The 13,405-nt window shown below is 37.3% G+C and overlaps 1 protein-coding gene across 5 annotated transcripts in view; it reads left to right on the forward strand.

Annotated features, from left to right (window-relative positions):
- VPS13C (vacuolar protein sorting 13 homolog C) overlaps positions 1 to 13,405 on the forward strand; it is a 74,463-nt gene that overhangs the window by 43,862 nt on the left and 17,196 nt on the right. For all 5 annotated transcript variants that reach the window (XR_003962230.4, XM_030281852.4, XM_030281853.4 and 2 more), the window contains 16 exons: positions 59 to 424; positions 1,556 to 1,645; positions 2,058 to 2,213; positions 3,259 to 3,523; positions 4,298 to 4,455; positions 4,884 to 5,005; positions 5,250 to 5,544; positions 6,888 to 7,277; positions 7,992 to 8,096; positions 8,622 to 8,786; positions 9,137 to 9,265; positions 9,842 to 9,975; positions 10,225 to 10,351; positions 11,236 to 11,471; positions 11,812 to 11,962; positions 12,988 to 13,128. Coding sequence is in view for 4 of the 5 variants with exons in the window: in XM_030281852.4 (XP_030137712.4) it covers positions 59 to 424; positions 1,556 to 1,645; positions 2,058 to 2,213; positions 3,259 to 3,523; positions 4,298 to 4,455; positions 4,884 to 5,005; positions 5,250 to 5,544; positions 6,888 to 7,277; positions 7,992 to 8,096; positions 8,622 to 8,786; positions 9,137 to 9,265; positions 9,842 to 9,975; positions 10,225 to 10,351; positions 11,236 to 11,471; positions 11,812 to 11,962; positions 12,988 to 13,128 (3,030 nt within the window). In the remaining variant the exon portion in view is untranslated. The remainder of the gene's footprint in view (positions 1 to 58; positions 425 to 1,555; positions 1,646 to 2,057; positions 2,214 to 3,258; positions 3,524 to 4,297; positions 4,456 to 4,883; positions 5,006 to 5,249; positions 5,545 to 6,887; positions 7,278 to 7,991; positions 8,097 to 8,621; positions 8,787 to 9,136; positions 9,266 to 9,841; positions 9,976 to 10,224; positions 10,352 to 11,235; positions 11,472 to 11,811; positions 11,963 to 12,987; positions 13,129 to 13,405) is intronic.

Consider the following 13,405-nt stretch of genomic DNA (forward strand, 5'->3'; position numbering starts at 1 on the left):
CTATTTCCATTTATCATAGAATTTGTATTTTAATTGAAGACCTTTTTCTTTTCTTGAGATATCGCCAATAATTCTGAATACTGTCGTGACCATTATGGCTGCCCTAAAACCCAAAACAACAGAAGAGGATTCTAGAGGAGCAACTGAAGTTTCTGAGAATTTGTGGCAAGTGAAGCCTGTAGACGAGTGCAATGCTTGGTTTCTTGGTGTTGACATAGCCACAGAAGCAACAGAAGCTTTTAAGGACCATGAACAAATTCTGAAGCAAGAGAAATTTGATATTGTAGTGAAATCAGTTCAGATGACCTTGGAATGTGGTCTGGGCCATCGAACTGTCCCTTTATTGTTAGTGGAATCTACATTTTCAGGTGTTCTTAAAAACTGGTCCTCACTGATGGAGGTCACTGCTGATATGTCACTGGAGGTATGTGGGATCAAACTGTTAGCAGTTTAAAACACTTCTGCAGAGTTCCTGAGTTCAAGTAACTTTTTAATGTACTTTATATGTGCTGAATTAATAATAGGTTTAAATTGAAATGCTCTCAGGAGTTCTTTAGTAAGGCAAGTAAGCATAACATGGTCTGTACAGAAAGTTGGAAGCCAGTAGATTTTAATGGCAGTTGTAATGTGAAATAATCTAGTCCTGTGATTCTGTATTATTTTTGCATATTCAAGTTCTGCTGTGTGAACAATGAGCTTGGCTTACTTGAATAGTCATATTTAACTCTTATTGCCCCTCCCTTTTGTTTGTGTCTCCAGCATTGTGTTTATTGCTAAGGTAGAAGTTACACTCTTGGCAAAATTAGATACCATTACAAGATGGTAAAAGTCTCTTACAGAAACAACATGTTAAAATTTCATACAACCACATGTGCAGCTGCTCTATGAAATGCATTTACTACCCCTTGTCATTTGGAAATGCCCCTTGGCATTTCCACTGCCACATGTGCATTTCATGGTGGAGTTTAGGTGCTTTAGAGTTTGTGTACCTCTGGGGAAAGTCACTGTGGTTCCACGAGGGACGAGCAAAACAGCTGAAAGGGAGCATCCAGAACTCTTGAGTCCACAGCTTCTCTTCAGATTTGTAGTGGTTGAAGCAAATTAAAAACTTGGTGTTGGCTATGAATTAGAGGAATCTTTCCAGTGGACTGGATTCAGACTATTGATGACTCAAACTAATTGTTATTTCATAGTGCTATAAAGTACTTGTGGCACTGAAGTTCCTGGTCTCAAAGTCATTCTCTCAAATAATGTGGGGGAAGATAAGAGACTTGATTATGTTATTTGAAAGTGTTAAAAAGATATGGTGTTACCAGGATGCTTGATTGCTCTCAAAGCAAGCCAAAACTCAATTTTTCAAAACTCTTGAAAAATTGTGTAATTTGTGAAAAATATATGATATATTACACTTCTGTGTATTAGTTTTTAAAACAATTAGAAGTTAATACTAGACCTCCAGAACATGAAATGAAGATTTGTTGCTTTCTTATTAATGTTTTTCATAATAATTGCTTTCTATTTAGATACCTTATTTAATTTTGTTTTTTTTCTTTAGGTTCATTATTACAATGAAACCTATGCAGTGTGGGAGCCACTCATTGAACGAGTCGAAGGAGGAAAGAAACAATGGAATTTAAAGCTGGAGGTATGTAAAGATACTTGACATTATGTGAAATGGTTTGTACAGGCAGCTATTTTTAAATTTTTTAAAAGTTTTATGGGGCTTTGACTGTTTAAAGGCTGTTGCTTGAACTAGCTATGCAGTTTTACATAAGAAAAAAAAATTATTTGGAGAGCTTAAGGTTTTTCTGAATAATGTGAATTACCAGTGCATGGACACAATAAAGCGTGTAACCATGTAGAGAAGAGAAAGTAACTTGCCTTCTGTGTTGGTATAAAATTTCCATGTTTGTTTAAAGCATCTGAGATTTAAAGAGCAAAGTAGATATTACTTTGCTTGCACAATTGTCAAGTGTAAGTCAAGTAGTTTTTCCTGTTTCAATGTAGGAGAAAGTAACCTAGAGGTTTGTAATTGTCTAATGAGAATTTTCTTTTAGATGAAGACTAACCCTGTCCAGGAGAGAAGTCTACTGCCCGGGGATGATTTCATTGTTATTCCTGAGCCACAAACAGCAATTAACATCTCTTCGATGGACACAATGAATATAACAATATCCAAATGTTGTCTTGCTGTGTTCAGTAACCTAGCCAAGGTAACCCCAACAGGCAGAAGGTGCACAGTTATGTGCTTCCATGGGAAATTCTGAATTATCTTTGTTTTATGAACTGTGTTGGCTGCCAGTCAATGTCTCTTCTGTAGCCCTGACATGGAGGAGCTGAGGAGTTTTACTCAGACAACTCTTTTAGGCTCAGCAAAAAGGTGGGGTTATCTTTTGAAAGAAGTAGCTTCTGTGTTGTTCTGCCTATGCAGGACTTGAGGAAGTGTCATACGTGCAGGTTAAATGAATATGAAATGCTGTAATAAACACAGCTGTTTCCTGCAATACTCCTTCTGAAATATTAAAACAGAAATTTACTTCCTTTTCATATTTTCTGCTTAATTGAATACTAAGAAAAGTGTGCATTTTAGGATTGGCCTTTAAACTGCAGGAGTAGAATGTCCTGTATGTTAAAAATACTTTTAACTTCTATTTTTCTTGTGATAGTAGGTATGCGTATGAATGGTCGAGGCTGCTTTTCCCTCCTTTTTTCCTGGGGTCAGGAAGTTTTAGTCACTATATCAAGCTGTTTTTACAGAATGTGACTTATGTCTATTTGCTTTTTTACTTTAATTCTGAATGAACAGCAGTTCTCTAAGTACTTGCTTACACTGTAAGTCTTTATTGGCAGTCTGTTACTATGGCTTCTGTGTAACCAAACAAAAGTTTGCAAGCACAAGTTGTGATTGAATTTGGAGCTTGTATGTGTTCTATCTCCTGTGACTTCTATGTCCAGATCTTATGTTTCTCTTACAACCTAAGATTTGGAAAAATTTAGTAATTAAATTGTTTTTCACTCCCTGTAAGGCGTGTGAATGCTTACTGTAGCATCAACATTTGCTGCAAATCACAGAATGAAATTAGATTCTCTGGAGGTAACCTGTACTTGCCTGAAATACTACTATACAAAACATAGGTCTTGCTGTGTATAATTCCTCTCTTTGAAAAGGTAGTTACTGGGAGATGTGTTTTAAAGCCCTTATAGTTATGTTGTTGTGGCTATTTATGTATAATATACTGTATATGTTGTTCTTTACAGGCATTTTCAGAAGCAACTGCATCCACCTTTGGCTATTCTTTTAAAGAGACAGCGCCTATCATAGTGAAAAATGCCCTGGGTGTTTCTCTCAAAGTGCTTCCTAGCTCAAATTTTCGGATAGTGGGTTCAGTTGGAAAAGAAACCATGAATGAAATAGAAACTGGTCAGAGCATGGAACTGGAATACTCTGTTTTTGAAGCACCCCAGCGAGGAAGGTTGTCTGCATTGCACCGACAGGAAAGCTCCGTCTTCTCTTTAAATTTAGGTAATATGCTAAGGAATGCTGTGTGTTATGACAGTATGTGCATGGGAAGATGAGAGTTAAATTCAGTGTGGTAGAAATTCAGGTCAAGTGTGTTGTGTTGTAATTACCTTTGAATATTGATGCCAATTAAAATTCCTCCGCTCCAGTATTTCAGAAAGTGAAGAGTGATATATTCTTTTCTATCCCTTCGGAGAACAGGAAGGTATCCTAGTGGATTCATTGATAGACCATCTTAGAGGCCCCTGTGACATAGGCCTGTGTGTTCCCACTCCCGTTAAATAGGATTTCCATTTCTCCTATCATTACTTTTATTTGGCCTTCTGTAGTTACCCAGGTATTTGAGACTAGTTATGATTCTGTGTTTTTAGCTTTGCCAGGAAATATTCCTAGGAAAACAGATTGCAATAGCCACTAATATGTAATCATCTGAGTTTTTCCCTTTTCATCACATCCCACATGAAGTTAATTGGTTGTGATACAAGGCTTGTTCTGTGTTCATTAACTCAGCCAACAAATACCTTTGATGCCTGCTTGCAGTATTTCCCATGCTGTGTATAAATCATAATCTAATGTTGTGGAGTTGAGCATTTGGAGTTGAAAGCATTTGGAAGCTTTCCTTCAGTGGTACTCGAGTACCATTTAAGTGCCTTCTGCCAGGGGATACTTCAGTCCTGGTTGTTGCTGAGTTTTGAGTAGCTTAAGAACTGTTCAAATAGGAAATGGTAATGTGATTTGTGTTACTGAGCAAGACTTTTGTCTGTTTTTACGGATCAGAACTTGAGGGATACAAGGACGCACTCAGCATTCCTGTGGCCAAGCCAGGCCGCCGCCTGTACAGCATCAGAGATGGTGCCAATTGCCTGGACTCCGTCGTGGTGCAGATCGATGCTGCGGAAGGAAATAAGGTCATTACTGTGCGCTCCCCTCTGCAGGTAAAAACCAGCCACAGAAACCAACCCCTGAAAGCACTGCTCTTCCATCAGTCACCTTTCTTTTTGTCCTTAATGCATTTCTTCGAGATCATACTTTTCCAAAATGTTACTTAAAGGCCAGTTATGAAGTATTTTTCTCTGTTTGTTACATGAGTTTTCCTTTGGTTTTCCCTTATCCCTTTGACTTTCTAATATACTCAGCATTGGGGATACTTTTATTCTATGTGACATTTTAAGCGTGTTTTTCAGTACTTGGGACTTGAATAGAGTTCTCTCACATATTTCTGTATTTAGACAGCTCAAGTCTGTCTTCTAGAGGAATTGGGTTAGATTTACTAATATTGGTTTTCCTTGTTGTTACTGATACCTTTTCCTTTAGAAATTCGTACCATGGAAATGTAATGAAAAATTACTCATTCTGATTCTAGATCAAGAACCATTTCTCAATTCCATTTGTGATCTACCAGCTGGCTAAAGGCTCCAAGTTGCTGAAGCCAATTGGCATATCCAAGCCAGAAGAAGAGTTTCATGTTCCTTTGCATTCATACAGGTACATTTTCTCTGCTCTGTAGGGTCAGTCTCTGTGACACTGATGCACAAATACAGCATTAGTTTTGAAACCTTAATTTGCATGTAGAAGTCTTCCTGACTGGTCCAAAACTCTAAAGTGCTGTCTTTATTAGATAATTAGTGTGTTGCAAAAGCACGTCAGAATATTAGCCATGACTGTAAGATGGATGAAGTTAGGTGTGAGTGAAAAGCCATTGTGTACAATCCCTGCTGTTTTCTTACAGGTGCCATCTGTATGTCCAACCAGCAGGAATATATGAGGGTCAGTACAAGGAGTCTACAACTTACATTGCCTGGAGGGAAGAGCTACACAGGAGCAATGAAGTCAAGTGCTTGTTACAGTGCCCAGCCACTGAGACCAATTTCTTGCCTCTAATAATCAGCTCAACAGCTGTACCTGATGAACTAAATTTTATTTCAAGTTCTGTAGAGGAGTTGAATCCTGCCTACATTATCCACCTTTGCCCTACACTGACTGTGAGGAATCTTCTACCATACTCCTTGAGATTTTTACTTGAGGTAAGTTACTTTATGGTTTTATTTGTAAATCCTTTACTTGGTTTTGAGTAAGAATGAATCTACTTAGAAGTGAAAGTAAATGTAGTGTGGAAGATGCTGAATGTTGGGTTTTGTATTTTTTATTATAAATTAATGAGGCTGATAATTCATTATGGATGTTTTGGGGTTGTTTTAAATTTGTGTGTACCTGACCAGTTCTGGCTTGCTCCTTTAACAGGAATCTCGTACTGGTACTTTTTCTTCTATATTCTTCTGAGATTCTGTTTGTGTCTTGCAAGTTGTCTTTAGCTTGGCAAGAAGAGGTATAAGAGAAAGCACCTGTAATTTCTAAGCCTTTTTTTTCCTATATATAAAATGCAAATTCTCTCAATTCTGACAGTGATTCTTTACTGGTGACTATTGTGAGGTCTTGCACAAACTGGAAGAATCCTTGAAGAATGCTACACAGACCGTTTTGCTCCTGTCTGTTCAGTATTTTCAGTATCTAGTATCAGCCTTCATTAAGGCTGAGTGATTTTAGTAAATGCAACAGGTGTGAGCATGTAGAATCACCTTGTTTTTATTGTTTTGTCCTACTTGCACAACGGCTGTGACATCGATTTATATTTTTCTTTCACTTCTGTCCAACATCCCAATGGCACTATTCCCAGTTTTCCTCACCTCCATTGTACTTCAGTACTTGGAACAACAGAATATAGAACAGAGTACTGTTGCCTTGACTGAGAAGTAAGAAACCAGTAATTCGTATCTATTTCTGAAGTCACTGTACCTGTACAGGGGTTTGTGCTTATGTACTAATCAAGCCTGGCTATTATTCCATACAATTAAATATAGTGTTTATCAGTAAAAATGTTTTATCAGTAAAAATTAGGAAAGCTATTGTTGTTGGATGCTACTGCCTGAGCTAAGTTATGCTACCAAATAATTTGGCAGGACTGGTAAGTTTGTGCCTTGGGGGTTCTTTACTCTGAAAAATCCTGGCTGTGTATCTGCAGCATAGTCCAGTGCAGTGTTATATCCAGTATTGTAAGAATATGAATAATAAATCATTGCCAAAATCCTTTGGAAATCATGGAGGAGAGAGGGAGACAGTGGAAATAGGGGATATGTTAGAACTAGTTTGCCCCCCAGACAGACAGAATTAAGCAATCTGTTCTGCTCTGCAAGTAAAGTGCTGTTGATCTCAAAATATTCACAGGACCAATCTCAAGTGATTGGAGATTAGGGCATGGGTTACTGAGGTATCTGAAATCTACATCCTACAAGAGAATAAAATGCTGGTTCTTGAACACCTAAATTTTATGAGTTGAAAACTTGATTTGCCTTGCCTAATTTTGCTACAGGGAACTGCAGAAGACCGTGAATTAACTGAAGGGAGTGCTGCAGATGTTTTTCATTCAAGAATCAGTGGAGAAATAATGGAGCTTGCGTTGTTAAAATATCAAGGCAAAGACTGGCATGGCCATCTTAAAATTTGTGATGGGATGTCTGAATTTTTTCCTGTGCGTTTCACATGTCATTGTGCCTCGGAGATGACAGTGGACATTTACATCCATTCGAGGTGGATCGGGAGCCATATGGTCCTGTCTGTGTTCAGCCCCTACTGGATTATCAACAAGACTTCCCGAGTTCTCCAATACCGAGCTGAAGACACTCACGTCAAGCATCCAGCAGACTACAGAGATATTGTTCTGTTTTCATTTAAAAAGAAAAATATTTTTAGTAAGAACAAGGTATGCTTAATTTAGATAGCATGGCCTAATCTTTAGGCCATGCTCTGAGGGAGAAAAAACACACACTTTTTATATAAGGAATATTTTAATGTAGTTTTTAAGTCTGAAGGTTTTAATTTGCCTCCTACATTCTTTGGTACTTGGACATATAAAATGCACACTGTAAATATTCTGCTTTGTGTTACACGCATTCCTTTTGTTTTGATTTTGGTGTGACGTGATGTTTACATGGTCAAGTGAAGAGTACTGCAGTAGTTTTTTTTGAATACTTTTGGATTTTGGAAAAAAAATTTGATTTTTTGGGGAATTTAGAACTTTTAAAATTTTTTAACCTTACAATAGTTGAAGAAATGGTTGAAAAACTGTTCATTTGATTATTTCCTTCCATCTCTTCAAATTTGTGAAGCACACCAAACTGGTGGGCTTTTTTCCCCATATGTGTGTGCTGTCATGAGCATGAGTCAATGAGGACTACTCTGCTTTGATACCTTTTACCGTACATCTTTCCCAGAACTCAGTCACAGATTAATAAATCAGAATATGAATAGTGATACTGCATTATTAGGTTGTCCTAATTTATAGAAGGTGTTAAAAGCTTTGAAGTGTTGTCTTTACATTGCTATATGTGATATAATTGCACTCTATAATGCATGAATCCCAGAATGAAAATATGTTTACTGAATTACTTTGCATGTTGTTGTTCTTTTTGTGTAGATCCAGCTCTGTGTTTCAACTAGCACTTGGTCCAGCAGCTTTTCCCTTGATACTGTGGGAAGCTATGGATGTGTCAGGTGTCCAGCTAATAACATGGACTACCTGGTAAGATCTGTTGCAGTGATTTGTGATGTTCTTTGTGTTCTTTTGGCTTGACTTTTCACTAACATGTAGTAGTTGGCTGTTTGAAAACATAATGATGAACATGCATAGTGGAGATAATTGTTCACAATTGTTTGCAGGTGTTTAGATCTGCACTCCTTGTTCAAGACTGCATTTGCACAACTGAGCAGAGTAAAGGGATATGGGGTGTGTTTTCATGTACTCTTTAACTGTTTTCTGATGATAATGATAATTTTAAATTGTCGTGATTTACTGTAGAGGGATTTCTGGTGGATTTTCCCCACAAAATGCAAAATGCTACAGCTAAACCTGTCAGTTAACTCTTGTATTAGTTGTATTGCATAATCTGCTGATTTTACTGCATGGTTGGTGCTTTTACTTCAGGTGGAAGGAACAGGAGTGTTGTGTGTTAGGCTTTGTAATTACCCTGATGTTGGCTTTTCTATTTTTTCATCCTGACTTTTCTTAGCTTGTTGATTATTTGCACAAATTCTCCATGTTCAACAGGTTGGAGTTAGCATCAGAATGAGCAGTTTCAACCTTACCAGGATAGTTACCTTCACTCCATTCTACACAATAGCAAACAAATCTTCTCTGGAACTTGAAGTTGGAGAAATTGGTCCTAATGGTTCTCTTCCAACTAATAAATGGAATTATATCTCAGCTTCAGAGGTAATGCTTCATGTTTTTTCCTTTTGATATCACTGTAGACAAACAACTGGTGTTTAGGTGTCACTTAAGGGAAGGGCAGTTATGGAAGCTGTCTCTCCTGGTGGCATGACATGGATATTTCACATCCCAAGGGAACTTGAACAGTACAGGTTGCATGTACTCATACATTAATCAAGTCCTTCAGTTTAGCTAAGTTAGTAGATGTGGCTGTGTTCATCAGGAGATACTTGGCTAAGAACTAAGGCATGTGAAATAGTCTCAGTCACACAAACCTGTTTGTTTTACTGCTGGGTTACCATATTGAACATATATATATGAAATGTTAAAGTCGTGTATTTCTTGTCTTACAGTGTCTTCCATTTTGGCCTGAAAACTCATCTGGTGAACTTTGTGTAAGAGTAGTTGGTTATGAAAGCTCATCCAAACCATTCCTGTTTAAAGCCCAGGATAATGGTACTCTGCTGAAACTTGAAGAATTGGTGAGACTGACTTTGTGTGTTGTTAATTCTACATTTTATCCCTATGGTAGCTTGACTCAATGAAATCATCAACATCAAAACCTTGTGCCTTAAGTTATGGGTACACTGCACTTCCTTTACTTCTGTTGCATTAAAAAAGTTATGAATCAAGTTTGTGGTCGTGTTAATATTTTCGTAGCTGTGTAGGCAAGTTGATTGACTTGTGACAAGCTTACAGGAAACTGAACAGCTCTATTGCTATTAAGTTACAATGGTATACTGCATCTCTGACATCTGGGCTTTTTGCAGAGGGTATGTCTTCCGTGCCTTCAGTTTGTTTAAATAGTTAACAAATAATACATTCTGTTTTAGGATTTCTTGATAAGCTATTACATGTTGGAGACACACAGTTCATGGTTAAATTAATTTGATTCAAATGAAGAATATTATCATTTCGGAACTCACCCTAGCTTAGCATTAGGGAATGTGTTTATAAAGGTACCATGTTCAGTAGTCTTTGGCTATAATGCTTATCATAGTTCCAACTTGAATTAATGCGCAGAGCAAATGTTGGGCTTTCTCTAACTTCCTCTCCAGAATGGGGGCTTGCTGGTAGATGTGAATGTCTCAGAGCATTCTACTGTGATAAGCTTCACGGATTACCACGAGGGAGCTGCCCCAGCTCTGATTGTGAACCACACTCCCTGGGACTCCCTCCGATATAAACAGAGGTATGTGAAAGAAGCAATTCACCATTGCTTGTTTAACCAGGGGATATCCTGGTTAAGATAAGATGTCACATGGGTATCACCAAGAGCTGATGTACCTGCAGCTGGACTCGTCTGGGATGAATAGCTTAGGCTCTTCATGCCTCACTGCTGGAGGGGTGGAGTAGTTACTATGGGGTTTGCTTGCACCACTTCCATCAGTGCTTTTAACCAGTGAATGCTGTTATTTTCTCCTTTTATTTTAACCTGCAGTGGACTACAAGAGGAAATGGAGTTGAAACCAAGGCAAGTGTGCCTCTTTGCCTGGACAGATCCAACCAAACCAAGAAAACTGACTTGGGGCTACTCTCAATGTTTTGGTGAACATGACCTACTTAAGGTAAATTTCATAAGGGGAGGAGCAAGTGCTGAAACAAATTAGGACTATTCCAAAATTAAAACTATCTGGGAGAAAGCTTCCTCAGTAACTTTGTCTCTGCCTCATCTTATAGGAGACTTAGAGCTACTGTCAAGAAGCAAGATTTTAGATGTTTTGATAGTCCAGTGTGTCTGTCTTTAATTAGCTGCCCACTTGCGCATTACACTAAAATGAATTCTTCAGAGGTGGTTTGATTTTTCTGTGGAGTAGCACAGAGTTAACAAAACTGAAAAATATTGCTAGCCAAAATAAAGGACAGAATAGCAAACTTAAGTTTCAGTTGTACTGGAAATGGGTTTAATTTTACACATCTGAACTCAGAACCAGTTATAGTGTGCTTTACTGTATAAGCACTTCCTTGGGTCAAATTTTTCACATTTAAAAATGGTTTTAGTTTAAAACTAATTTCCTTACCATATAATTATGGTTACATTCATGATTCTTGGGGGCTTTTGAGAAAAGGGCTTTAAGTATCTCAGCTTTGTCTTAAAAATCAAAAATAAGGTGTATCTGCTTTTGAAGAGCAGCGATCTTACTGGTTTTAATGTTTCATGATATATGATTTATTGCCTTCTACTGCCTTTACTAAGATTCCAAGTCTTTTCCTTTGCTCTGAAGCATTTTATTTCCTGTATTGCTGCAATGTTTAGTTTACAAAAGGGGGAGAAAAACTTCTTTCCAGTATTAGGGTATAAGGTGCAGCCAAGTCAGGACAATGCAGTAAATTGAACAAACAGGGAAAATAGTGAGTTCTGGTTTGTGTTTGTCTGTAAACTTGCTTATAAACATGGAGCAACACCAAGGCTTTACTCATGTAATATGCTTTTTTTTTCCCCCTGATACAGGATGACTGTGGCCAGTTCCCTTACAATGCAAATACTCAAATTCACTGGGTGTCTTTCCTGGATGGACGCCAGCGAGTGCTGCTTTTCACAGATGATGTGGCACTGGTTTCTAAAGCACGACAAGCAGAGGAGCTGGAGCAACCTGATCAAGAAATAAACCTGTCAATCCATAGTCTTGGACTTTCTCTAGTTAACAATGAAAATAAAAAAGAAATCTCTTACATAGGAATTACTAGGTACTGCCCATGGAAGTGTAAATATTCCTTTGAATAATCAAAATTTGGCAATGTGTTATAATTTTAACAATAGAGTTGAAGGGGCTATGTTTCAAGTTAAATCAAGTGAAGCATTTTTAATTAAAATTAAGTTTTGAATTTATTCCTGTTGTGGAATTAGAACCAGTAGGATTTAACTTCTTTTTTTTTTTTTTTTTTTTTTTTTTTTTACTTAGATTAGAAAAATACATAATAGGGTTTTTTGAGCCTGGGAAATTAGAAAAATATATTTTACATGGTTTGCATGCATAAGAAAAGTGTAAGTACTCTAAAATTGTTAACTTTGATGTTTATCTTGCAGTTCTGATGTTGTTTGGGAACGGAAACCAAGGCAAAAGTGGAAACCGTTTAATCAAAAGCAAATAAACCTATTGGAACAAGCATACCAAAAGTATCTCTCCAAGAGTGCTTTCCAAGGTCCTGGTTGGCATAAACTGGACAGCAATACTGAGGTATGTATTGAGTTTTAGTGTTTAAATGCTTGCAGAACAAGTACAACAGTTAAAACAGATTTCTGATTTGCTAAGTTGGGATAGATGCTGTGTGAAGAGAAACAGAAACAGGAGGCAAGATTTTTATTTAAATAGTTACACATTTTATACAGCAGAATGTTTTTGTCTTGTGGTGATACTGAGGCAGTACTGAGTTATTTTCCAGGTTATATTATGAAGTAAGAATTTAAAAGGATTTTTCTTTTGTGTTGTAGAAAAGATGGCTTGGTGTCTGCATATTAATTGTGAACCTATATTTGCAGTATATACCCTAAATTCTTTGCAGAAATTTTGGTTTTAGCTCCTTATATAAGGTGCAGTTCCCATTACTTGATATGATAAAGGAACCTACAGTGTTCAAGGACTCTGGAAATTAATCCACATACCTGAGCTTGTTCAGACATGAATTATACATACCTGTATTCCATAATAAAGGGTGCATTCAAATGTCTAAGTCCAATACAACCATTTTATAGTTCCACAGGTTAATCTTGTTTCCTATATCATCCTTTCATTTGGAACACATGCCACAGTAGTGCATTTATAATACATGGTATCAAATCTTTTATCTGTAGGTCATTGCATTTCACTCTCAATAAAGGACAGCTTTATGGGTCTGATTTTCATAACTATTTTTCCATAAATATCAGGATCGGTGAAAAACATCAGTTGGGAAGGTAGTCAGCTGCACATAAATATCTTTAATTATGCCAACGTAATATATAACTCATAAAGAAATAGCTTCTTAGATGACACAGAGGTTCCCGCTTGGAACAACTAAAGTTGCAGTGTAATGTCCTTGTCAGACCAACTGGTGATTTTCACTACTTTCCATGCAGTTAATTAGATGGAGAAATTCAGTAGCCTTGTGATCTGATAATAAGGAAAACCACAGGGTTGATTTGCTAGTCTGTTAACTAGTAATGTACCATTTTATTGTTTCCCAAATTAAACTGTATCTTAGCTCTGCTTTCTAATATTTGCAGGTGAATTTTAGCAAGTCGCCAATGGAAATGCGTCTCCCAGTCAGATGCAGCATCCGCCGTAACTTCCTGTCAGGAATTCAGGTTGAATTCAAGCAGTCACCTCACCAAAGGAGCTTACGGGCCCAGTTGTACTGGCTGCAGGTACCAGCCTTCCTCTGGTTTTGAAACTAAACAGACACATGAAGGCTTTGATTTAATTCATTTATGTGAAGAAGTATCTCCAAATCTTATGTATGTGATGCTTTGCTCGCTACATCAGAGTAGCAGGGGTGCTGTGATGGAAAAGTATGGCAAAATTGTCATCCCAGCATTTTGAAGTAGTATGGAAGGAATTCCACAAAACTGTTTGTTAATGTAAAGCAGGGTGCTATGATGGAGAGTTTATTTCTAAAGAACTGTGTTTTGGTGTTTTAAAACA

This window comes from Taeniopygia guttata, chromosome 10 (genome assembly GCF_048771995.1).
Source record: "Taeniopygia guttata chromosome 10, bTaeGut7.mat, whole genome shotgun sequence".
In the NCBI taxonomy this organism is placed as follows: domain Eukaryota; kingdom Metazoa; phylum Chordata; class Aves; order Passeriformes; family Estrildidae; genus Taeniopygia; species Taeniopygia guttata.